The sequence below is a fragment of the Pseudorasbora parva genome, chromosome 25, assembly GCF_024679245.1.
Source record: "Pseudorasbora parva isolate DD20220531a chromosome 25, ASM2467924v1, whole genome shotgun sequence".
Lineage (NCBI taxonomy): Eukaryota > Metazoa > Chordata > Actinopteri > Cypriniformes > Gobionidae > Pseudorasbora > Pseudorasbora parva.
In genome coordinates, this window is record NC_090196.1 from 8,052,862 (window position 1) to 8,079,702 (window position 26,841).

Consider the following 26,841-nt stretch of genomic DNA (forward strand, 5'->3'; position numbering starts at 1 on the left):
GCTGCGGCCTACCTGGACGACGTGGTGGTCCACTCTGTTTCGTGGGAGGATCATCTGGATAGGTTGCGGAAGGTGCTGTCCGAGTTCCGGAGGGCTGGACTCACCACCAACCCCCGCAAGTGCCACCTTGCGCTTTCAGTGGCAAAGTACCTGGGATTCCAAGTGGGCCGGGGACTGATTTGCCCACAGGAGAAAAAGTTGGAAGCCGTACGCTCTGCGCCGAGACTGACAACAAAGACCCATTCATAGAGCCTTTTTGGGGTTGACAGATCTGACCAGGAAGGGGCAGTCAGAGAAGGTACAGTGGTCGTCAGCATCGGAAGCGGCCCTTCAAGGCTGGATCAAGGAAGACAGTAATGTGTGACCGGATAGCCGCCATCAAGCACGAGCATGGACACCCTGTTCAAGGAACAAGGAAGAGAGCACCGACTGCACCAGTGCACTTCAACACCTGTTTGTCATCTTGTCATCTTTTCACCCTTTGTGTGTAAATAAATCCACCCTCCATTGTTATCTCAGGTAACATTTTAAGCTGTCATATGGTCATGATACAATGTACCACCTATGAGGCATGTTGTGATTATTATATCACTATTTTAATAAATATTATATGCAAATCATTTTCAATTACCATTGTGTATGAAATGTGCTAAATAGTCTAAACTTGCAGTGTCTTCCCAGCTAACACAGTTACGTTGTGAAGACGTAACCGGACCGGACCATATTCGTCGTAGCGACGTACCAAATAACGTTCCAATGACGTAACTTTGTGATTCCCATAATCGTCGTGGCGACGTTATAGTGGGACGTTGCTGGAACGTGACGAGCACGTCCCAACGACCAAACTGGCACGTTGTGAGAACGTAACCTTAAAGGACCATATTCGTCGTAGCGACGTACCTAATAACGTTCCAGTGACGTAACTTTGTGATTCCCATAATCGTCGTGACGACGCTATATTGGTACGTTGCTATAACGTGATGATCACGTCTCAACGACCAAACTGGCATGTTGTGAGGATGTAACCTCAATGGACCATATTAGTCGCAGCGACATACCAGGTAACGTTCCAGCGACGTAACTTTGTGATTCCTGTATTCGTCGTGGCGACGTGATTATGATATGTCGCTGGAACGTGGCAGGTACGTCCTAACGACCAAAATACCACGTCCACCTTTATTTGAATAATCTCACCTTTAGTCCGGGAAATTAAGATGTGCTTGGTCCATAACCTTGAAATCCACATAGAACTGATACACTCAAACATTGAATTCTCTGCTGTAAAACCTTATTAATACATTTGTTTTGATTTTAGTTAATATATTTAGGGATTATGTACTCGTAGATAATAAAAAACGATACAAACCCCTATTAAATTGTAATAGAAAATGGCTCAAAACCACACTGCATTAATTTAATAATCAGCATTTATTCAGTGTTACTTTGTACAAATATTAAGTCAACATTTGAACAGTGTAAAGTGTCAACAAATTATGAGTACAGAAATGTAACACGTCCATTCATTAATCAAACAAACAACATAAGAAATGTAACCAATTATTAAAATATTTTATTGTCTTATTAGGGAGTAGTTAAGTATTTTCTCACTTATACTTATCAATACTCATATTGGTACTACTCTCAATAATTTAGCACAAAAAAGACATGGAAAAAAAGAGTTATCAGTTTCTTTATTATTACTTTTATTTGCAGAAATGTCCTGCATGTCCTGTGAGGCACCTGCTACAAATGTCTGGTGGTGATGTGCTTTATTGCTTCACTACCTGTAGCTAAACCTGAACAATGTGACAATTACAAAAGATATATAGTCCTTCAGCTATAGTCCTACGTTCATAAAGAGATATGTAAAAAAACACTACACAGAGTCCTAGCATCTTTTCTGTATTATTGGGCCAAAATATACATCAACAGGTTTTTTTTTTGTTCAAGAAAATGAGCATGATGACTTTCTCAGGAAGAATCTGAGACCTCTCATTCCTGACTGTGTCCCAGCTGTGGAAAAAGCTTCAGACAGTGTTGATGAGGCAGAGGGAGATGGAGAGCTGTGAGAGAAGAGGAAGAGGGTCTTTCTTACCCCACCAGTGGAGGGCAGGGGCTTCTGAGGATAGGATAAGAGGATGGGCTCTATATATTCACTTTGGATCTTTGTAAACTGGAAGCTGAAAAAAAAGCCATACTATTGTAGGTGTATTGCTTTTTGTTAAAAAGGTATAATAATTTTTTTTTTTTTTTTACTTACATGTTCTTCCTCCTCTTCATCCTCTTCCTTATCCCGAGCTACACTGTCACATCTTCATCATTTTCTGGCAGCTGAAACAGAGGAGAACCTTATTAATGTTTCTAATCTATGTTTTTTATGCTTTTGAAAGAGTCATTTTTACTCAACAGTCACCAAGGCTGCATTTATTTGATCAAAAATACAGTACAAACTGTAATATATATTTAAAGTGATAATTCACCCAAAAATGTAAATTCTGTCATTAATTCCTCACCTTATGTTGTTCCAAACCTGTAAGACCTTTGTTCATCTTCAGACACAAATGAAAATATTTTTGATGAAATCCAAAAGCTTTCTGACCCCTCCATAGGCTGCAACACAAGGCCCAGAAAGGTAGTGAAAACATTGTTAAAATAGTCCATGTGACTCCAGTGGTTCAACCTTAATGTTACGAAGCAACAAGAATACTTTTTGTGTGCAAAAATAACTTAATTCCACAATTTTGATCTAGCCTGTGCCAGTCTCCTTTACATTGTAATTATTGATGTCTTTACTTCCTTTCTGCCTTGAAAGTGTTCATTAAATTGCTGTCTGAAGATGAATGAAGGTCTTACAGGTTTGTAACAACATGAGGGAGAGGAATTGATGACAGGATTTAAAGGTTTGGTAGAACTAACCCTTTAAATTGAAAACAGCTATTTTACATTGTAAAATTATTATTATTATTATTATTATTATTATTATTATTATTATTATTGTAATATTCCTGTGATTAAAGCTGAATTTTCAACATCAATACACCAGTCTTCAGTGTTACATGATCCTTCAGAAATCATTCTCATATGATGATTTGCTGCACACAAAAACATTTATGATTATTAGCAGTGTTGACAACAGTTGTGCTGTTTCATATTTTTGTGTAAACCATGGTGCATTTTTATGGATTCCTTGATGAATAAAATCCTCATATTAGAATTATTTTTGAAGGATCATGTGACACTGAAGACTGGAGTAATTATGCTGAAAATTAAGCTTTGATCACAAGAATAAACTACATTTTATAATATATTCAAATAGAACCCAATTATTTAGAATTTTAATATTATTTCAAAATATTAGATTTTACAGATTTTTTTTTAATCAAGCAAATGCAATCTTGGTGAGCATTAGAGACCTTTTTCAAAGAACTGTACCAAAACCAAACTTTTGAACATTATTGTATGTTTGAGGTTTTACTTACTAGTCACATGGTTCATAATGCCAGGGTTAGTTCATCCCAAAATGAAAAATATCCCATGATTTACTCACCCCCAAGCCATCCCTAGGTTCTTCAGGCGAACACAATCAGAGTTATATTTAAAAATGTCCTGGCTAATCCTATAATGGCAGTGAATGCTTCATTTTTAAAGTCCATAAAAGTGCATCTATCCATCATATAATTGCGCCACACAAAGTGGCATGTTTGTGTGAGAAAAATATCCATTTTTAAAACTTTATAGACTAAAATAACTAGCTTCCAGTGGTCAGCAATGTGCGAGTCGACTTGCGTTAAAAAGAATAACCCTTGACGCATGCGTATTGACGAACGCAGAAGTACAGAAATTAGAGCAAAACAAAACATAGCATCGGGAGGGGGGCTTGTCACCCTTTTTAGCGCAAGTCGACTTGCCTAGCCTACCGCTTATCACCAAGCAATATTCACTGCCATTATAAAGCTTAGAAGAGCCAGGACATTTCTTTATATAACTCTGATTGTGTTCGTCTGAAAGAATAATGTCATATAACTTACACATAGGATGGCTTGCAGGTGAGTAAATCCTCACCATTTAAGAGATGTTGTCCGACAGGAGATCTGCTCCAACTCTGCTAACTTTACAGTGCAGGCTGCAGGGCATCAGCATGAAAGCATCAACAATTTATCAGAGCCAAATATATAAATTATACAACGCCAGGTTTATTAAAAGGAAAGAAGCTACAGCAAAGGTTAAATGCAGAAAAGAGAAAGAATAGGTTAAAATATTGTTAAAAATGGACAAGGTTAATCAATCACCTTTTTCAGTTCACCTGTGTTTTCTACTTCTCTTTCAGCAGCTTCCTTCAGAAATGTTGGACACTTGCTGGGAGCTTCACCTCTGTTGTACAGGGGTTATTTTGTCCCTTCTGAAAATCACAGAACATTTTATTATATGTTAACACGTTTTTTTTCGCGCTCTGTGTTAATGTTAAGTTAATGTAAGTGACTTCGTCGATTAACAACAAACACATAACGTTAACGTTAGTTCAATTAATTAGCCACCTTCAATGACCCATTCAATTCCCAGAAGAAAAACTTTATAAAACTATCAAAACCTCTCATTTACACATGTGATTCAAAGCCTAAACAAGAGATTAACTTTATAGAGTTAACGTTAGCCTCGTTAACTTAACTTACTGTTCGGAAAACGGTTGATGTGCTTACGGACTTTTTTCCAAAGACTCTACATTTCTATAAAGTAAATATTCTACAGAACAGAAGCGTGTCAATGACACATAAGAAATGTCAGGAAAATGTCAGTAACAGTTGTGTGTAATATTTGTGACAACTCACCTGAAAGTATAGTGAAAACAACAACGACAGAGGGAGTTTTGCGGCTTGTCAGTTTTGTTGCTGCACCGTTTCCATGGCAACTCCGCGCCGCTCCAGTGTTTGACACATCAAAACACCACATCAACACACCACGTCAAAGTCACGCAGCAAGAATTACATGAATAAAAATCAAGAATAATAAATAATGAATTTAGAACTCATTTTGAAGTTCTATGACCCGCTCAGATGCAAAATGCCACTCCTGACACTGCACGTGATAGTGGGACAATTGTGGCATTTTTTTTTTGTTAGATTTTTTATTGTTTTTGCCAATACGATTTGCAAACATGGTGGATTCATTTAAAAAATATTTGATGAATTAAGTAAATGTCCCATATAAATCAAAATGGCATACATTTGATAATACTTGTAAATTAATAATGCAATTTGGAAAGTTATGAAGACCAGTGGGCCACGTCGCTACAACATTCTCCGTGGGATAAACACGCGACGTCTTTTGAGGACGTGCCCATAACGTTTCTGCAACTTTAGTCAAGATTTTAAAAAAATGGAACTTTACCACGACGTCCTTACAACGTTCTCTGTGGGATAAACTAGCGACGTCTTCTGAGGACGTGCCCACAACGTTTCTGCAACTTTAGTCAAGATTCTAAAACAATAGAACTTTACCATGACGTCCTTACAACGTTCTCTGTGGGATAAACTAGCGACGTCTTTTGAGGACGTTCCCACAACGTTTCTGGAACGTTAGCCAAATTTTTTAAAAATGGAACTTTACCACAACGTCCTCACAACGTTGTCATAAAGTAATGTCACGCTGACCAAATGACGACTAACTGACGACGTTGTCACAACGTACTGTGTTTGCTGGGTTGTTGCATTTCACTTCCATTCTTACAGAGTGAATAAAGAAAAAAGTATACACTGTATATTAATAAAGCAAAACCACATATGCTTACTTGTTCTAGACATCTGTGCAATTAATGTGGGGAAACATACTCTGGATTTTTTTGTTTGTTTGTGGATTTACAAAAACTGATAATGTCCTCTCAGTGCCCGCTCTCCCCTACACTATTATCTTTTTCATGTTTTCCATTTATCTTATTTAAAAAGCACATTTCTGAATAACATTTTTCCTAAACAATGCTTTAGTGGTAATATTGTCTGTCAAATGATGGAAACATCAAATAAACAAGGTGAGATCATCACATCAAACGATTAACATATGCATTTCGTCACCCAAGCTCTTCCAATAATAATGTATTGCGCTGGAACTCCGCCGATGGTTGGACACCGGTACTGCCCATAACAGCTCCACCCAAGTTCGGTTGCCCAGCAGCGAGTATCCGAATCCCACTATGATAACGGCTTGGCTCATGAATATTAACTACGCAAAGGAAACGTTCGACCAATAAGCCAGACTGGTAATCCTTGGTTTATGAATATTAAATAACAACGACGTAACGTCAACATGGGCTGTTGAATAATTCATGAGCTCAGCCAGCACAATAGTAGGATCCGTAAAGTCGCTCCCCGGCAGAGTCATGGATGCTCAGATGAACGCGGGGATCGAGAGTCGGTCACATCGTAGGACTTGAAGCGGAGCTTGTGGGATTTATGAGACTCGTTGCTAAATAGTTTATCTGACAAAAGGCCGTGACAGCATCCGCGCGGATCGGATCCGCGTGCAGAGCCTGACGCATCTCATCACATCGCTGAAACAAAGCGTTTGTTTCTCGGAGCGCACTAGTGGAATCAAAATGTCAGATGCAGCTAGCGGTATCGGAGCTTACGGACGCCAATAGACCATTGTTATTGTTTTCATGCATACGTGTTTTCTGTGAACAAGGGACGGGACATTAAGGTGCACGCGTTCGATTTCTGTTTCTTGAAAGAGCCAATAAGTTGCGCGTGGACTTGGATGGATAGCAGGTGCACGAACGCATCACCTATAAACCGCCAGAGCAATGTGATCCTTCACATATTAGTATTTTAAGATCCGGGAAATAACATCTGATTATAAAGCAGCATTTATTTCAATTCATTGTTTTTTTTTCCTCCTTCCTTTCTTTTTCTTATCGCAGTGCTTGATGTTCAAATCAAATACTAAATCCATGCATCTACTCGAAATACATATTTAATGAGCTACTGTAGCTTACATCAAGTGTCTTACACGTTGTTATTATTTTACATGATTACATTACTAAAGGTACTGTAAAACAATTCAACCCACTGCAGTTGCATGCCTTAAATTAGGAAGTACTGCTAAAGTCACTTATTTTGACAGCTTTGAAGCTAATTACAATTATTGCCACGAGTTAAATGAATGGAAACAAAGATGAAACAATGCATACTAGTCACAGTAGACATACATGTTATGACATGAGGTGGCTTCATTGCGTTTGGTAGGCTAATTGATATGGCTAAGTTACAGGTTTTTGTTATGGCTGTTTGAGATTTCCCTACAAATCTAAAATGCATCCTAGGAAGGGGCAGCTTCGCAACAGAGGGTTCTGCAGTTAGATTGTGGCTTGTTAATTAAATGCGAAAGCGTAGTTAAAAAGTTAGACTGGTCATTTGAGCGAAAGCTTTAAATCCAGAGGATGATCCTCTCTGGAGTGGCTGGACTGCTGTCAGAGCGGCTTTCACAAGATTAACTGCCCGCTGCTCTTTTCTCTACAATAAAATCATTTCCTGGACTATTCTCCAGCTTTACCTATTTGTCGAACTAGTTTCTGGTGAATGGGACTTAAAAGCAGCTGAAGTCATAAACAAAACATGACAAACCATCTGTGTGATGCTTCTATAAGACTATAGATAGTTTCAATAAATTACATCACACAACTAAGAAGCACCTGACATTTTTCTGCCGCTGTAATATGACATTGTGACATCTTTTTGAAACGTACCAGAAGATTGTAAATATGACAGCAGTTGATCAGAGATGTGAATTCATTATGACACCAGGAGTCCTATGCTTCAAACAAACTAGCAGCCAAGACTGATTCTGCTGCTTTTTTTTGGAGAAACATGACATTGTGACATTACGCAGCTCGAAATTTGATTCTGGTGCTGATGCAAATATGACATTGTGATGTCAGAAAATTAGATGCTGCAAACTGTGGATTATCTGATACCGAATCTGATGCTTCTGCAAATATGACATTGTGACACCAGGAGTCTGTTTCTGAAGCGCCAGACTGAGGAGCAGCTGACACTCTTTTTGCTGCTGCTGCTGCTGATGATGCTGCAGCTGCGAAAATGCTGCGATTCCCTGTGAAGAAAATACGAAAGCAGTTCAAACTTCTGCTACTGCTGGTGCTCCTGACTTTTGCCGTGTGGTTCACGTACCTACACATCAACCAGGGCAAATCCATCAAACTCCACTTCAACTACGGGAAAGGTAAGATCTGAAATGTTTAAGATGTGAAGTGAGGTTACCGCAGATGTGATTTTGCTGTCTGAGGGTCTTTTCGAATGTTCTTGTTCAAAGAGAAATGAAGCTGCGGTTCTGATGAATAAAGGAACTGCTTAATAACCAATTGTATTATTAAATTTAATTAAAAACTAGGGCACCATCACTGATACTGAGTTTCAACATCAATGTCCAGCACATTTAATAGTTGGCAGATGAAAACTGACAGTATGCATTAAAATGTATTTTGAAAAGGAAGTTAATTGAATTAAGTTTGCATTATATTGGTTTCATTAGAGTGCTAAAATTATGCACATAAGTAGAAATGTTCAGTTTTAGAGCTTAGTCTGTTGCGATGAACCTTTGTAGAAACTAGATTCTCAGCTCTATGATTAAGTGTGAATGACCAGAAAGTGTGTTTGCACAAGCCATGTGCTTGTGAGAATCTTTTACCTCAGATTCAAGCACGTACTTGCTCATGAAAACCGCTCATTATGTGGTATGGCAGCTGGACATTTTTTCATTTTCTTTTAAAACACAGTATACACTCGAGAAAAGAAAAAGAAATAAAAAGATTCATATTTAGTTTTTTTGTTTTATATTAAAGGACACGACTTGCTTGTTAATGAAATGTGCGTCATCAACAGCTTTTCCTTTTTTAAAGGTGTCATGAACTGGCTTTAAAAAAAATTATATTGTTGTCTGAGGTCAACTAATGACGTTCATGTGTTTTTACATTCAAAAACATCATAACTAATAAGTAATAGGCTATTTTCTGCATTCGTTTTGAGGCTGTCTTCTGAAAGCTGAGTTTTGTTGGGCGTGACTTGAAAGTAAACGCCCACGGCTAGGATTGGATAAGATTTGCATATTTAATGAGCTTCAGCTTCCTTGTCAGTTCAGTTCACATGAGGGAGGGTTTGTTTTGAAAGTGGCAACCGGAATGATTCTCGTAAACGTCTTTATCAAACAAACACAATGATTTATTTCTCATCCACCCGCGATTGAATGGAATATTATTTTTGTGTTTCATGGCCCTCCCGATCTGTGGATATAAGCGTGAGCGCTGCACACACACACACACACACACACACACACACACACACACACACACACACACACACACACACACACACACACACACACCCACACCCGTGCGCGCGCCCAGATAAAGATAGGAATATTATTTCATAATATTGAACACTATATATTTGAGATTCACTGCCTGTCGACGGGCTTATGTTTTGGAAGCCCGTCTGGATCATTTCCATTTTCAGAAGAACATAGTGTTAATTGTTGATAAGGTGTGTACAAATTAGCATACTTATGCACTGTGATATGTTTTATAGTATAAATAGTGCAAGAAGTGTGTTCACACTGAAAATACCAACTATATACGAATAAAAAAAAAAACCCTGTAATTTGCTCATCCTCATGTTGTTCCAAACCCGTAAGACTTTCGGTCATCTTTGGAACACAAATTAAGATCTTTTCGATGAAATCTGAGAGATTTCAGTCCCCCTGTTGAAAGCGAATCAACTGATACTTTGATGCTTCAAAAAGTTAATAAAGACAGCCTACAATTAAATCATGTGAGTTGAGCGGTTTATTGAAAATTTTCTGAAGAGACTCGATCACTTAATATGATGAACATTATTTAGGCTTTTATTCACATATTTATTGGCCAGCAAACATAACAGAAAGCTCAGTTGCACCTGCTTGACACGCAAGAATACACCTCATTGGCTCTTGTGAAATCTCAAATGGGATGCGTAACACACGAATGAACTTCATTGGTTCTTGCAGAAGTTCAAATATGATGCGTAACATGAGAATGAACCTCATTGGCCTGTGCGAAAGCTCAAATGTGAAGCTTAACACGAGAATGAACCTTAATGGTTCTTGTAGAAGCTCAAACGTGATGCGTAACATGAGAATGAACCTCATTGGTCTGTGCGAAAGCTCAAATGTGAAGCGTAACACAAGAATGAACCTTAATGGTTCTTGTAGAAGCTCAAACGTGATGCATAACATGAGAATGAACTTTACTGGTTCTTGCAGGAGCTCAAATGTGATGCGTAACATGAGAATGAACCTCATTGGCTCTTGTGGAAGCTTAAATGTTCTGCTTAACACGAGAATGAACATCATTGGTTCTTGCAGAAGCTCAAATGTGATGCGTAACACGAGAATGAACTTCATTGGCTCTTGTGAAAGCTCAAATGGGATGCGTGACACGACAATGAACCTCAATGGTTCTTGCAGTATGAAAGTGACGTCTGTGTGAGCAGTGCTTCATACATCGCTACACTATCAGCAATAGACAGTAGACATTTTTTAAGTTCAATAATGAAAACCTTAAAGCTTAGCCTATGTTAAGAACACTAATATTGGCAGTGTGCTAACACAGGGTCGGACCCCTAGAGCCTGTCTGACAACATCTTTTTTTGTGTCTGCCACTCTAGAAGAGGATCCTCTTTCTCATTAACAGCTGCTAAAAGCCCTGTGTGACTTGGCATCTCTCCTTAACTGCCCCAAACTGACCTCAATCATAACCCAGGAACCTCAGCCTCTGTCTGGCCATCTCTGGTCTTTGAGTGGGCCACCACATCACTCCTCTCGCAAAAGAGAAGAGCACTGGAATCACTCAAGTGTGAGAAGGCTGTGCAAATCCTTTATTAGAACGAAGAAGTCTGGAAAATAACATGGCATCGCACCAAGCCATCTATAGCGAAATTAAAAAGTCTGTGGGGCTCGCCGAGTGACGTTACTGACATTTTAATCAGAGAAGCTGGCTGTGAAAATGCATGTTTGCACAAATAGGCTGGTTTATTTTCGCCAGAGGGCTCACAATAGTCACCTTATTGCCAATTACAGGCTCCATAGGGCTGGGTCAAGATGTAGCCATGCTCCAGCTGTGATAGGTTGCTGTGAACAAGGGTCTTTTTAAGCAACCAAGTGTGAAGGAATGTGTTAAAGTTACAGGCGGGTCATTCCTGTAATGCAATATCTTTTTGAACTTTTTTTGTTGTAATTAATGCATATTGGGTTGTAAGTCGTATAAAAGTACTTGCTATACTCTTAAAAAGAAAGGTTCCAAAAGGGGGGTTTTCACAGCGTTGCCATAGATGAACCTTTGGTTCCCCAAAGATCCTTTCAGTGAACAGTTCTTCAAAGAACCATTTCAAGCAAGATCATTCAAATATACAGATTTCTACTGATACAAAGCTTAAAGGTGCTCTATGTAGGATTTTTGCAGTAAAACATCCAAAAACCACCAGGCCAGTGTTATATATTTTGTTCAGTTGAGTTCTTACAATATCCCAAATGTTTCCAAGTTTTTGTAAATTGTGAAAAAAAAAGGTATTTTAACCAAGGAGCCAGAATGTCTGAGGGAGTTGCCTGTCAATTGCGTCATATCTACGTTACCCTCGGTTTCCAGGGAAACGCTTTACTCTTAGCAGTGTGAACAAGTGTCACAGCAGTGCCGAGCGAACGCACAAAGTAACGTCATAACATTATCTTAAACACACTTAAAGAGTTACTTCAGCGATTAGCATATGGCTTTGTATCAGTAGAAACCCTGGAGTATATTTAAATGATTGTGCTTTCCCCCCTCATATCCCCCTGAGACAAGAGATTATTGCATTTTATTTCTGGAAAAAATCCTCCTATGATGCAAATTGACGATATTTGCATCATAGGAGGAATGTTTGGCCAAAGGCTAAAGACTACAGCCAGCAGAGGGAGCCATTTCCGCATGTTTTGAACCCGCGCATGGGGGATGGAGATAACACTCACAGCTCAGCTCGCAGCTACAGGCACTCATTTAAACGGAGCTATGGTGAGCAATGTAAGTCTTTTAACTTCTCAAATTAATTTCTATGAAAGTTAAGCTTGCAAAGGCATGAACTGAAACGCGCCAGACTGAACTCGCGTTGTGAATGTATGCCGTGAGTGTAGTCGCGTTTACCTCAGCTCTCATCACGAGAGCTCATCAGCTCATTTATCTCACTCCTGCAGTTAGTGCTCAGTGCTGTGATACTCGCGCGGTGACTCACTCAATATATTGAACACACACGTTCGGTTTTTAATTGTAGTGTCTTTTCCAACTCAGTCACAGTAATCCAGTAGCGGTGGCTTTGGGAATGGCCTCACAGGGCAGCGAAGCATTCTGGAAATAGTAGTCTTTCATCCCCATGAGACAAAAATACATTTTCTGTCTTTTCTCAGTCTAGAAGGCACCAAATTCAAAAATAATTTCACATTTCTACTACATTGATAACCCAGTTTAAATACAGATTAATTTTCCCAGCGCTGAAGTACCCCTTTAAATGTTTCTGATATGATAAACAGAGCTGCATTACCACACACTCATGCAAAAGCAGAAATGTCGCCGGTGACTGTGTCCCGTCATAATAAAAGTCCCGCTGCTCGCGAGCGTTTGCGTGACATTTGCTCCAGTGGCCTTGCTCAGCTCCTCAACACTTGGTCCTGACTCTCCTTCATACTACAGTAACATTAATAATCGCTTTCATCAACATGATTTTCTTTCCGAGTCCTATTTCGATTCTTTTCACTGGCTGTGAGGTGAAGACCACACATCCTAAGATTCGGCATTCAAACTCTGCATCATCAAGCTACGCCTTTGTTTTGAGTAGGCGCCCTCTAGCAGGCGGAAAAGTTACATAATGTGGCTTTAATGCTAAATCACTGAAGTAACCCTTTAAAGGTTCTTCATGATCATTAACAGCAATGCAGTGTACTATTCTTGCAAATACAGTCTAACCAAACATTATTAAGACACCAGATATAATTTTTTACTATTGGGTGCAGGACACTATAGTTCATTTATGTAAGTGAGGATAGTCAAATAAAGTAAACTCTGACTAATTTTTAAAAAAATCATACAGTGGACTAACAGTAGGCTAAAGACTGAACAAAATCATTATTTGGACATTGGTTGACCTAAATTGGTATTGTATAATTGTGTACTTAACTTTAACAGCAATCCATTACATACATTTCTATCAAAGTTATCTGACATTATCAAGATAAATTAGTTCTGACACAGTTTAAATTCTTGTCATATTTTATTTTCATTTTCTAAACTATAACGAATAAACTGCATAAATGTTAAAGGTGTCTGAACAATTTTAGGTTTGACTGTATATCTGGTCAAGCTCGGCACTTAAACATCATTAATTATAACCTATTTACACGGTGGCAAGAAAATTAACCGGATGGAAATGAAGTGCTAAAGTTAGCCATTTGCTCAGTGTGGGATTTTGAATTGGCTTATGAGGTCAGGAAGTTAATTAAAATATTTTTTAATCATCTTTTGAAATGTTATTTTATAATAAAGATTACTGCCAGTGCCTCAAACATAATTCAATGTTTTTAATTGAACTATATTTGCTCATGTCTGCTGTTGTTGTCATTAAAAAATCTATTTTCGATTTGTAATAGAAAAAAATATATTTCTGAGAAAACATGATTTGTTTGGTTTGAAAGATTTAGATTAGAGCAAGAAAAAAAAAAAGATGGACCTGCTTCACAATTAAAATTCACATTTTTTTAAAGCTCTGAACATGGGGGAAAGCAAAACTAAAGTAAAACACACTTAACTTGAAACTAAACTGAATGTCTGCCCAACTACAGATACCAAAACAAAGTTGTTTGGGGGGGGGGGATGCTGTTTCATGCATACTGAGCTTTTTACACTGTTAAAGACTTGGATTCCCATCCTAAACATAGACAAAGTTTCAAAAACTAATGTTGGACGTTTGATGGAGTATTTCTGTGTCAAAAATACTCCTTCCGGTTTCTAACAAGTTTCGGAGAGTTTTTTTCGAGTATGGGTCGACGTTAATAAGAGTGGAAGGTCCTTGTATGGTCCGTACGGGCTCTTCTCCCGGTAGGGTGCGCGCGCGCATGACTAGAGCGAGAGAGGAAATGCACGCCCATAAACACTCTGCGCCGCACTCCACTTTATTCCTATGGGTGACGTCGAGCGACTTCAACGCTTCAGCACAGCATTCTGGGAAGGCAGCGCTGCATTTGAACCGATTTGAACACAGAAATGACGGGAAGCTTCACAACATCGCTTCAGTCGCGTCGCAAAGTGGATTTCCACGGTCACTGCTGTCAGGACTTCACCAAATCATCCCAAAGAAGTGTGTTTTTGACGGAGCGGTCCCAGCGATAAAGGTTCGGTCCTGCTTTGGAAGCAGCCGGTGAGAAAAACTGCTTCAAATGTCTCTGCTGTTGGCTATCGTCGCGTGAGTAAACATCAGTAAACGACACGATCGCGTGCTTCGTCATTCAGATGCGCTAACGGTTACTCCATTGTTGTTCTATGTATAACGTTACACTAGTCTGACGTGCAAAACTGCTTTGCTTGCTAATGCTAAGGTTTAGTCACATACAAAAGTCCATAAACCGAATCATGTCCTCATAAACTGCGAGTAAACACACACAAATGTTGACAGGACACTAAATACAGTACATACCACAGAGACGGACGTCCTGCTGTTGCTGTTTCTCCTGTTCAATTTATTTCGGCCTCCGAATCTGATTCTGGATCATATATCTATTAGCTGAGATCGATAGCCATGGGTTTCTCCACGCTTGAGGACGTCACCTAGCCTGACAAGCCAGACCCACATCAAGATGTTTGGTCTGGAAACTCACCATAGACAGGGCTCAATCCGAGGGGCGGGATAAACGGTTGTCTTTCAAACTCCCGCTGCACGCGATAGGATAGCGGTACACCAACCGGAGCAACGACGGTGAAGGGGAGCTCGCTGACTGATTAAACATTCGCCGTATCCGGTCGGCTAAACTCCGAACACATCTTCCCTTTTTAAGAATGACTTCAGTGCCGCTCTTTGTTCTTTTCTCAGAGGAAAGCTTAATTCCAAGTCTTCCGGAGGCGCGGGCAGAGCTGATCCGAAAGACCGCCGCCGTTCGCCAGTTTCTGTGTTTACTAGAAGCACGCAAATGCAACTCGGCCGTCGTCATTATGGCCCCGCCCGCCGACTCTATACACGATGTGATTGGGCCGTCCAGATTCTGAGGAATACAGCTCAGATAGGAATTGAGAGTTGCTAGACCACACTTGCGGGCAAATTAAATTTGCTGCCGCTAGGGTGCGTCTAGATTTCTCGGCTAGACGTCACCGCTTTGTGCGCGCTCGTCATTCTTTAGCTCTGCCCACACGATACGCCTCCAGGCGCTCGTTTTTTTCCGGAAAGACATGGTACAGCCTATATTTCTTTTATACATATAATAAAACTAAAGACTTTTCGAAGATATGAAGGATCCAATACTACTCTATAGGTACTCAAGATTGACATGAGATTGACTGAAACTGAGTGTTTCCCCCCTCCTTTAAGAACACGCCCCCATCTACCATTGGTTAAATAACAGACTGCCATTGGCGTAGTCAGTGTTGCTGAGTCAGGTCGACCAAACAAACAGAGCAATGTATTGATAGTGCCACTTTGTTTATTACCATTTAGGGAAATCACCCTGCAGTGGCTTAATTCTGGATATTAAACTGGGATAGGAGAAACTGTTTCAAAATCAAAAAAAGCATTTAGCATTTAATTGTGATGTTAAAAAGTAATAGTACATTTAATAATTAAAAGTTTTGGAACATGAAAGTAATAGTGAGATTGATCCAAGCACAATGTTTGTAAAGGGAAGTCTTTTTGGCTGATTTCAAATGAGCTTTTTGCTTTAGGTTGCTATGTTTAGGAATCCAAGGAAACTGATCCCATTTTGGCATCAGTGGGCAATCTCTAACCAGGACCCGTCTGAGTACTGAATGAAAGGGTGTGAGAAATACACACAACTGAACTGAGAAGGAGTGGGATAAGAGTGGCAGGTTGGTTACAGGCACAGAAAGGGCTTTTGGGAAAGGTCATATGATACGAGTGTGTGTGTGAATGGAAAGCAGCCATTTCCCACCATAATCTGGCTGTACTAAAGCATGACGGCTGTTAAGGCCATAAAATCACGAGTTAATTACGTTGCTGTATAATTGAAGAATCATTTTACATTTACTGAAAAGGTACCCTAAAGCCTTTCTGGTCTTTTGTATCTATGAAAACATGCATTACATGTAGCGCTTTATAATGTTTAACAGGAAGAAACTACAGTAAGGTTATATTAATGAATGGCTATTTTACAATGATGAATACATTAAAAGTTACACGTCTTTATTATGGATGATGACATTATTAGATTTCAACTGCGTTAGTGTGCACATTCACAGTATGATTATGCTAGAAGGTCCTTTATATTCAACATGGGCTTTTGGTAAAAGGATAATTGAGCATGAATTACCAAACCTGTGGGATGCCGGTTTGCCTTTTAAAGAATTAGAGTAGACACTATTTTAATAAGACATAAAACATATTTCTGCTGTCAGCATGTAGTTGTGTTTTTTTATTAAAACACATTTGAACAACTTGCAAAAAACATATGCTTTAAATATGCATGATTGTTTATACCAATTGCTACTGAACAAGCATTTTTTACATTGTTACAAATGTTACAAAAGTTAAATTTTTATTTTAACAAATATAATTAAAGAAGTGGCATTTAAGTATTTTTCAATTGAATTCAAAATTACTTGTAAAATTTGAAGGAATGATTAAGTTAATAATTCAGTCAGTAATAATGAACAAAGAAACTAACAGAGTATTTGAATTTAAAATAATAATTAAATTAATAAAATGGGTTGCATGAAACTTCATGAATTATTTGGGTTTAACTGCTGCTGCTCCAGGAAGAGTGCGTTCACCACATGAATGAAAAACACACATTCTGAATAGCAAGTAACTTAGTTCAAGTTCACCTGTGCATTCGCGTGATTTTGTGCAGATATAATTTGTATTATTATTTTTATTTTGTATATATCCGATTCATCTCATACAGGATGCGTTTCTTCGCGTTAAATAACACTCTGGTAAAGTGCTCCAGAACACTGGTGTTCATTAACTATTATTGGGACTGTCATATCACATTAATGAGAACACTATTTTAATAAATCATTGTGAACTAATTGGGTCTAGTTTGTATTTTCAGCGCGTGGTTCCAGGAAGAGTGTGTCCACACATTCTGAATAAACAGATATAAGCCATGTTGGCGACAAGTCGTTATAGCCTATTTGATAATTAAATAAGTAATTTAATATATTTATAAATCACATCAACTCATTTTACAATCACAATAGCCCTTTATGTAGACTAAAAAAAACATTCTTATTCATTTGGCGAGGAACATGGCGTTTTGAGCATCATTTGCACACCTTGTCATGCTGTTGACTACAAGTCACTGCCGTAGATGCATATTGCAGCATTGAGGCTAACGATCGATCATGGAAATTTGTGTAATTTGACATCCCTAGTTGTAATTCATAAGCAGGTACATAGTCAAAAACACAGACAAATAATCCAAACATAAAACAGAGACCAAGAAACACAGGCAAACAAGGTAATCCAAAGAACAGGCAAAAGATTAAAACCTTGAAACTGGGAACCAGGAAAGATCGGAGTGCCAAGAGAAAACTGGTTGGGCAGATAGAAGACCACCACAGTAGAGCAGGTAGGGACCACCACGACAGAGCATGACGGATCAAAGTCCACCAAGGTGTAGCTGAGGACTACCATGTCGGAGCAGGCAGAGCTGGTGACCAATACAGCAGATGAGGCGTAACTGGAACAAAGAGCATAGAGCGGTTAGGGTTGGCCTTTAGGGGAGCTTAGAACGGCCTCTGGCCAAGACAAAACAGGCAAGAAGTTTAGTAATGACCTCCATGACCATAACAGGAGAGGCAGGGATTTCAAAATTGACCTCTGTGGTCATAATATAACAGGCTGGGGAGTTCCAGGGTGACCTCAGTGGTTGTGACAGGACAGAGAGTGCATTGGTGACCACCATGTTTGTGTTGGGACAGACAGAGAGTTCAGGGACGACCTTCGTGGTCATATCAGAGCAAACAGGAAATTTAAGGGCAACCTCTGCAGTCGTATCAGGGGCAATAGAGAGTATAGGGACAAGGATGACCTCTGTGGTTGTATCATAATAGCCAGAAATTTCATGAGTCGCAGCCTCTGTAGGGACTGAAGAAGTATACAGACACATATAATGGCCATCACCGAAACCTCTGAGACCCCCAGACTCTATATCACCGGATTTGAATGCACTGGACTCAAAGACAATGTTGGGACCACTGAGATGCCAGCTGCTCGCACCGACATCAATGGTAGGTCCGAAAAACTCAGTCAGCCTCAAACGCCTAAGGACAGCCTTTGTAGCTTTAGGTCCATGTCCATGATGGCTTAAGACTCTGGTGTGGCGGCCATGATGTGAAAAGGCTGTGGATTTGGGACCACTGGAATGGGAAACCCTGAGAGCAGTGGACAAGCGATAACCAAACTTGGAAGCACTGGACACATTGAATCAGGCATGGACTGTTCTCGGTTGGTGAGTCCATAGTAAAAAAAATCAATGAGAGTACAGTCTGGGAGGCCAGTGTAATTAGCAATGTCCAGGAAAGTCCTGGATGTGGTCATGAGTTTCATGACTTCACTACAAGACTAAAGTCTCGAGTGAGTGAATTTCTTGGCGAAGGTGGACTAGGGTGAGTGCTTAATTCATATTGGAGAAGTCTTCTGTCAAAAACTGCTCTGACATGGTCAGCCAAATGCAGCTTTTATTTAGGGTAATCCACAGGCATAATCCATAAACAGGCACAGGGTCAAAAACACGGGCAAATAGGGTAATCCAAAGAACAGCCAAAAGATCAAAACCATGCAATCGGGAACCGGGAAAGAACACCCAAAAATGCAGTTGTAACACAAAGACTTTGCAAGGAATAAGTGGAAACACAGGGCTTATAAATACAGGGCTAAACAAGGTTATGACAAACAGCTGAACTCAATCACAACACAATGAGTCCAGGCAATGATTTATGGGAATTTGTGTATGATATGTGAGCCCAGGAGTCGATAGGAGTGCTCTTGTGGAGATTATAGGCACTCCAGCTGACAAATGGGACACTTATAGAATCACTGTCCAACTCAAGATATTTGGACCCTGTTGACTTTCATTTTATAATCAAAAACATTTTTCCAAATATAATTTTTTGTATTTTGTCACAATTCATTAAAATATAAGGCTTGCTTAGTTTTATCCAGTCAGAAGCGCATACACCATCTGACTGTCTCGCTCTCATAGTGTATCTTATTTCACTGTCCTGACTGAGAGATGCCTCACATTGAAGTTGGTGTTACATTACTGTAAGTGATCCATCTGCAAAGCTGGATTACAATCGATCATCAAAGGCCTGGAGCTGCTTGAGTGGGCTTTCATTGTGGTTGTGTGTGTAAAGGTCACCTTAACAGTTTGCTCTTTGCACCCACGTTGGCAGGAGATGACAGGGAAAGGAAGTGATGCGAACAGTCAATCACACTCAGTGGTGAGCTGTTCCAGTAACTACTTTGTCATAGCGATACCAGTTTTGAGTTTTGGTTACAAACAGAGCAGGAATTATTTATACGTATATGAGTATGAGCTATTGATCCAATAATACAGATTTGTCCACCATACAGGTGACAATAAAAAGGTATCCCTTGTCCCAAATGGCACACTTGGATTTACATTCTTACAGTGTAAATCAACAACAACAACATTAAAACTAGAATGGAAAGTACCTGTTACTGTATGATAAACATATTTGTATTTTTTTTAATTCAATAGCATTTTTTATTTTTCTTAGTATAATGCCATAAATGTCTGGTTGATTACAACCTCTTACAAAGATTTTTCAAAGTTTTTACAACAACGTATTTAAATTTCATGTTTAATTTAATGTGTTACCGTTAGGGTTAAGATTATACATTTTTTCCTTTTGTTCATCTTGTGCACTCTATTTTTCACTGTCCCAGATTCTGTATTTTCACAACCCTGACTGACCCCTAGGTATAAAACTGTGCATATTGAACGGACAAATGCTTCAATTCCTGACAGCCTTGTTTTCGTTTGCCTTCAATTAAATATGTCTTTTGTCTGAGGTCTAGAGGGCCACCCTTCGTCTTCCAATTTTCAGTCCCTCTTTGAACGCTGTCAAACTAATTCTCATCTTTTTGTAGGTAGTTGCAAAAGACTGCAGCTCTTTGGGGTGTGAAGCGCAGTGATTATTAGATCTGGCGATTGGGAAAACATGAGAATATTTAATTTGTTTAGCAGCATTTGTGGGTTCTGTGGTAGAATATACATTTTCTAATTTAGGGTCACTTTAAAATGGACTAATTTGCCTTGGCTTTTGTGTGACTAATTTGCCTTTGCACGTGATGTGTGCCTATAGCAGGTGGGATTCTACACAGTGTACAATGGCCAACAGATATTGAGGGCTAAAGGCATTCTTTGAGCATAAACCCAGCTGGATGTAGAAAAATCCAATGAAAATCCATTGGAAATTAAAAAAGGACTCATCAATACTTCTTCCATTGCTTGGGGGTCTAAGGCAATAGATTAAAATGTTTGTCTTGGATGCAAGTGGTTTCCAAATGGCAGCCCTGCTGAAAATATCAGGGAATGTGGCACCACTAGCCTGGATGCCAGCCGAACTCAGCCCCGCCCATAACATTTGAGCTCGGGCAGTTGGGTCTGGACTTGATGCATAGAGGAGTAAGTGGGTTCTTTGGGAAAAAATGGCATTTGGGGGGTAAAATTTGTGTTATTTTGGCAAGGTTGCCTGCTAAAATTCACATTCCTTGGTCTATACAGGACAGGTCTATACATTATTTTCCATAATGTAATGATAAAAATTAAACTTTCATATATTTTAGATTCATTGCACACCAACTGATCTTCATTGCACACCAACTGATCTAAAAAAATAGCATATTTTATCCGACCAATAAAAGAAAAGTGTTTTTAATACAAAAAAAGTCAACCATCAAATAATTATGTTCAGTTATGCTCTCAATGCTTGATCGGGAATCCTTTTGCAGAAATGCTTCAGTGCTTCAGTGCGGCGTGGCATGGAGGTGATCAGCCTGTGGCACTGCTGAGGTGTTATGGAGGCCCAGGATGCTTCGATAGCGGCCTTAAGCTCATCCAGAGTGTTGGGTCTTGCGTCTCTCAACTTTCTCTTCACAATATCCCACAGATTCTCTCTGGGGTTCAGGTCAGGAGAATTGGCAGGACAATTGAGCACAGTAATACCATGGTCAGTAAACCATTTACCAGTGGTTTTGGCACTGTGAGCAGGTGCCAGGTCGTGCTGAAAAACCAAATCTTCATCTCCATAAAGCTCTTCAGCAGATGGAAGCATGAAGTGCTCCAAAATCTCCTGATAGCTAGCTGCATTGACCCTGCCCTTGATAAAACACAGTGGACCAACACCAGCAGCTGACATGGCACCCCAGACCATCATTGACTGTGGGTACTTGACACTGGACTTCAGGCATTTTGGCATTTCCTTCTCCCCAGTCTTCCTCCAGACTCTGGCACCTTGATTTCCGAATGAAATGACAAAATTTGCTTGCATCCGCAAAAAAGTACTTTGGACCACTGAGCAACAGTCCAGTGCTGCTTCTCTGTAGCCCAAAAGTGTCTTGACCTGGGGAATGCAGCACCTGTAGCCCATTTCCTGCACACGTCTGTGCACGGTGGCTCTGGATGTTTCTACTCCAGACTCAGTCCACTGCTTCCGCAGGTCCCCCAAGGTCTGGAATCGGTCCTTGTCCACAATCTTCCTCACACTGTAAAAAATTATTCAGAAAAAAAGTTACCTGGTTGCCTTAAAATTTTGAGTTCATTGAAATTAAAAATTTGACTTAATGCAATGAACATTTTTTGAGATTCGACAACCTATATTTTATTAAAAGATTTTGTAAGCATATTGGGTAATTGTGTGTGTTTTATTTTGATGACGCAGTGAAACATGCCAAATTGTGCTATTTTCATGATTTATCACATTTTTTATGTGGTTCAGATACAAAAATATTTTGAGTTTCTATTTATTAAACTAATTTCCTTCATTGTATCAACTCAAATTTTTAATGTCAAGAAACTCAAAATTTTAAGGCAACCAGGTTACTTACTTTTTTAAGTTAAACCAACAAAAACAGACCTTTTTTTTACAGCGCAGGGTCCGGTCACCTCTTCTCGTTGTGCATTGTTTTTTGCCACACTTTTTCCTTCCCACAGACTTCCCATTGAGGTGCCTTGATACAGTACTCTGGGAACAGCCTATTCGTTCAGAAATGTCTTTCTGTGTCTTACCCTCTCGCTTGAGGGTTTCAATGATGGCCTTTTGGACAGCAGTCAGGTCGGCAGTCTTACCCATGATTGCGGTTTTGAGTAATGAACCAGGCTGGGAGTTTTTAAAAGCCTCAGGAATCTTTTGCAGGTGTTTATAGTTCATTAGTTGATTCAGATAATTAGGTTAATAGCTCGTTTAGAGAACCTTTTCATGATATGCAAATTTTTTGAGATAGGAATTTTGGGTTTTCATGAGCTGTATGCCAAAAGAAGGACCTGTATATCATATAATTGAGGGTGCTTCACTTCAACCCGCTGACATGGAAAACAACCCTTGGGAAAACCGCAGACTTGGCAACACGGTGCAGTTATTTATGAATTAAAAAAAAAAAAAATATGCGCAGCTTGTCAGTGAAGCGTGGTTCTGTGATTAGTAGTAAATGCTAATCCATCTTAAAGCATGAGTTTGAGTCGCTTAAAACAATCATTTGAAAAAGCAGCACACGTCAAACATCTTTCCAAACATTTAATAACATGTTTTACTCCAAACTTTTGGAGTTTTACTCCTCCTGTAAGATGATGGGGCTTCTTACACAGAATAAGGCACACAACATATTATTTCATAGTATTCTATACAGTGAAAAAGGCTATGATGATTTCGAAAAATATCTAAGAAGGCTTGAAGATATCAAGTACACCATATTGTCATAGTCATGTGTTTATTGTTCTCATCACTTAGCACAGTGTTCGTGGCTCGACTCATCGAGACTTTTTTCCAAGATGGCTCCTGCCTGTAAACGCGTAATGGACTGTCTTTATAAACTATTTTCTTATTAAACTGTTTGTACACTTAGAAAGTTCTCAATGCTTTGGTTTGCATGTAGGGACCCTCATTATGCTACCGTGTTAGTGTGAGGTTATTTTGAGCCTTGTTAGTGGTATTAACTAGCGATTTAATTTCACTTGCTCTGTGCCCCATAGACAAGCTAATCTGTTTTTAGAGATAAAACTCTTTACAATTCAATTTTCATGAAAATGCATCCCAGAGAACGATCTACTCGGTAACTATCTGTTTATTACCCCTAGGGTAAATTTTCACCCGAGTTGTCCTTTAAATCAAAGATTCTAGGTGATATGAATTGTAACTAAACTTCATTTAGAAAACTAGTCCTGTCAAAATCGAGATGAAGGGCCTTATTTAATCTTGTTCTGTTTTAAGGCTTGAAGAAAAGTTCCATTTTGAAGCTTGAACGTTCCTTGTATTGCATGTAAAAAAAAAATAATAAAAAAAAATAAAAAAAAAGGATATCTACAAGTATGTTTCTTTATATGTTAAATGGTTAGGAATGACTTGAGGATGAGTGATGAGGATGGATTTTTTTTTTTTTGAAGACCATCTGCACTGCAAAAAATGCTTTTCTTACTTAGTAGTTTTGTCTTGTTTCTAGTCCAAACATCTAAAAATTCTTAAAACAAGAAGTATGTACTAGACAAGCAAAAGTAATTCTCTTGTTTTGGGAAATAATTACTCAAAATGAAGATAAAATAATCAAAATAAGCAAAATAATCTGCCAGTGGGGTAAGAAAAAAATCTTGTTTTAAGATTATTTTGCTTACCCTACTGGCTGATTATTTTGCTTATTTTAAGCAAAAACTCTTGAGTATTTTTAGGAAAATTTGAGTATTTTTACTAAATAAGGTATTTTACCTAAAACAAGACAATAATTTTTACTTTTCTAGTAAATGTTTCTCTAATGTAATTTTTGTTGTTGAAATTTTGACTAGAAACAAGACAAAAACACTAAGTAAGAAAAGCAGTGTGTAAGAAAGCTTTACCTTTCTTCCTAAGACTTTAAGCACTAACCACTGTCAGCCATAGGTTCGCTTGTACTTCACATACACCCAAAAGCTTCCGGTGAGCTGAGTTTTGTTGACCTGCACTCTTGGAGCGTTCATTCGTTTTTTTATTCTGCCCATTTGAGAACAGGTGCCCTCAGGCTTACAGTAGAACAAACGTTCTCATCTCTGCCAGGGGCAAAGCAACACCGTTCTGGTTTAAAACTCCCCTACTAGCTTACACTTGGAAGCACAAGAAGGGACATGGCATAAAAGGACACTTTTAAATGTGACTGGTTAAGGTTTTGCAAATCACAGATGTTAAACTCCCTTTAGGTTGATCAGGAGTGTCTTTGAATACGGAAGTCAGTTTAAATCACAGTCAGTAGCAGTTAATCTACTGTGTGTGATGCCTCAGGGAATGGTGTTTTACATGTTCTGCACAAGTCTCAGGTGCGGTGTGCTTTGAAAATTTGCATTAAAAGCAAAGACTTGTTTTTCCACCTGCTTCACAGTTACAAATCACCACTTGTTTTTTGTTGTTGTTGTTTGACAGTGTTTTTATTTATTCATTTTTATTTATGATAATTACTTAAACCAAATCCCAACCCTATAGTAAATACACGTTGTTTATTAATATTACTCAGTACTTAAATGTATAATTGCAACAAGGATACCTTAAAATAAAGTGTAAACAAGACTTCTTTCAACAACATAAAAAAAAAGCATTATTATTCTAAACTTTTGATCAATTTAACCCTTAAATGCAAGCATGTTTTGCCATTCATTTTTACATATTCAGGACTTTAGTGACCCAGATCTATATCTAAGAGGGATGGATCTCTACTTGTCTTTATAATATAAAATTCCCTTGATATTAGAGTAATTATTACAGAAGAAAGAAATTGTCAGGGTTCTTTTAGGGTTTTGGACTTTTAGTTTGTGTTTTGATTTCATTTATTTGTTCATTTTTCCAGCCAATCCTTAGTTCCCATGGTTACCCTTGTTAGGTCACAGTTACCACCTCTTGACTACATTTCCCATCATCCTCTCTGGGCCTCACCTGCATGCAATTCACAATCATACACATCTACACCCTCATCAACCTGCTGCTTAAGCACACACCTCACTCCGGCCCTATCCCAAATGGCACCCTAAAGCTTAGAACATACTCTGCATACTCTGTTAGTTTTCTCGAGGTGGCAAGAACAAGAACAAAGTTCGTTCTGGCCAGTACATTTCATACTTCACGAGAAAAGCAGGTGCCGTTCATCTGCATTTCTCCGCAATAACGACGCCCACTTTAAATATCTGACCAATCACACGATAGTTCTTGGACACCTGCAAGAAAAAAGTTCTGCTCAGACTGTTCTGCTCAGACTGAACAAAAATTATGGGAAAACAGGCATTCTTTTATTTTTTTCTTGATATATTGTTTATAATGATTTTGATTGCAGAATACAATGAAGGTTGATATCCAACTTTAAAAAACAAATGAGGAGAAGGGTAGTGAACACAGCAAAAAAATTTTGGTCTTGTTTCTAGTCAAAATATCTAAATATTCTCACATTAAGAAACATTTACTAGACAAGTAACAATTAATTTTTTTGGGGGCAAGAAATAACTCAAAATTAAGAGAGTTTTTGCTTAAAATAAGCAAAATAATCTGCTAATGGGGTAAGAAAAATAATCTTGTTTTACCCCATTGGCAGATTATTTTGCTTATTTTAAGCAAAAACTCCCTTAATTTTGAGTTATTTTTTCCCAAAACAACACAATTACTTTTGCTTGTCTAGTAAATACTTTTTAAGAATATTTAGATGTTTGACCTAGAAACTAGACAAAAATACTAAGGAAGAAAAGCATTTTTTGCAGTGAGAGCTTTGTGCTGAATGTAAGTTTTTGACTGTACTAAAGCATCAAAATATCATCATATGTTTGCAGATATTAGTCAAGACAATCTCCTGAACTCCAAACTGAATGAGTCAAAGATCGCAGATTAAAACGTGGCTAAATCAACTCATCAACTTACAGTGTGAGACTCTTCGCCTTCCATTGTCAATTGCGCTCGTTCCTGTTGCGTATCCTCAAACTAAATATTTTGAATTTGAATTGCAGTACCCATTTCAACCACTAGCTGTCATTCCTACATACTGCACCTTTAAGGGTTAAATAAACACACATATATCTCCTGCAGCAATATACACACACTTACAGTTTAGTTAATCCTGTTAGAAAGTGTTGTAGATTTCTTGTCTTAGTCTTTCAGCTGAATTCCCTTTAAAGTCCTCTTGTTAGGATCTGATTAGGGGAGACTTGATCGAGATCTGCATATAAAGGTGACTTTCACACCGAATCTCAGCGGGGCCTGTCAGCCAGCAGCTCTAACGTCCATCTCTGATCTGAGATGGCGGTATCGCCTCCTGCATTCTGATGTAAAAGTGCTCAGAGAACTTCTGATATGATCAAAACACCCTGGCC

General features: G+C 38.7%; 1 protein-coding gene and 1 long non-coding RNA gene across 3 annotated transcripts in view; one reads left to right on the forward strand and one right to left on the reverse strand.

The window, feature by feature from the left end:
• Nucleotides 1-1,519: 1,519 nt before the first annotated feature.
• On the reverse strand, nucleotides 1,520-5,695 carry LOC137064916 (uncharacterized). The gene is made up of 5 exons (XR_010901576.1): nucleotides 4,827-5,695; nucleotides 4,671-4,724; nucleotides 4,290-4,399; nucleotides 2,261-2,331; nucleotides 1,520-2,180 (listed from the first exon to the last, which is right to left on the reverse strand). It is a non-coding gene; the product is annotated as an uncharacterized lncRNA (long non-coding RNA).
• Nucleotides 5,696-6,343: 648 nt separating this feature from the next.
• b4galnt4a (beta-1,4-N-acetyl-galactosaminyl transferase 4a) overlaps nucleotides 6,344-26,841 on the forward strand; it is a 317,216-nt gene continuing 296,718 nt past the window's right edge. For both annotated transcript variants that reach the window (XM_067436802.1, XM_067436803.1), the window contains exon 1: nucleotides 6,344-8,229. In XM_067436802.1, the coding sequence (XP_067292903.1) occupies nucleotides 8,088-8,229 (142 nt within the window). In that variant the 5' untranslated portion in view covers nucleotides 6,344-8,087. The remainder of the gene's footprint in view (nucleotides 8,230-26,841) is intronic.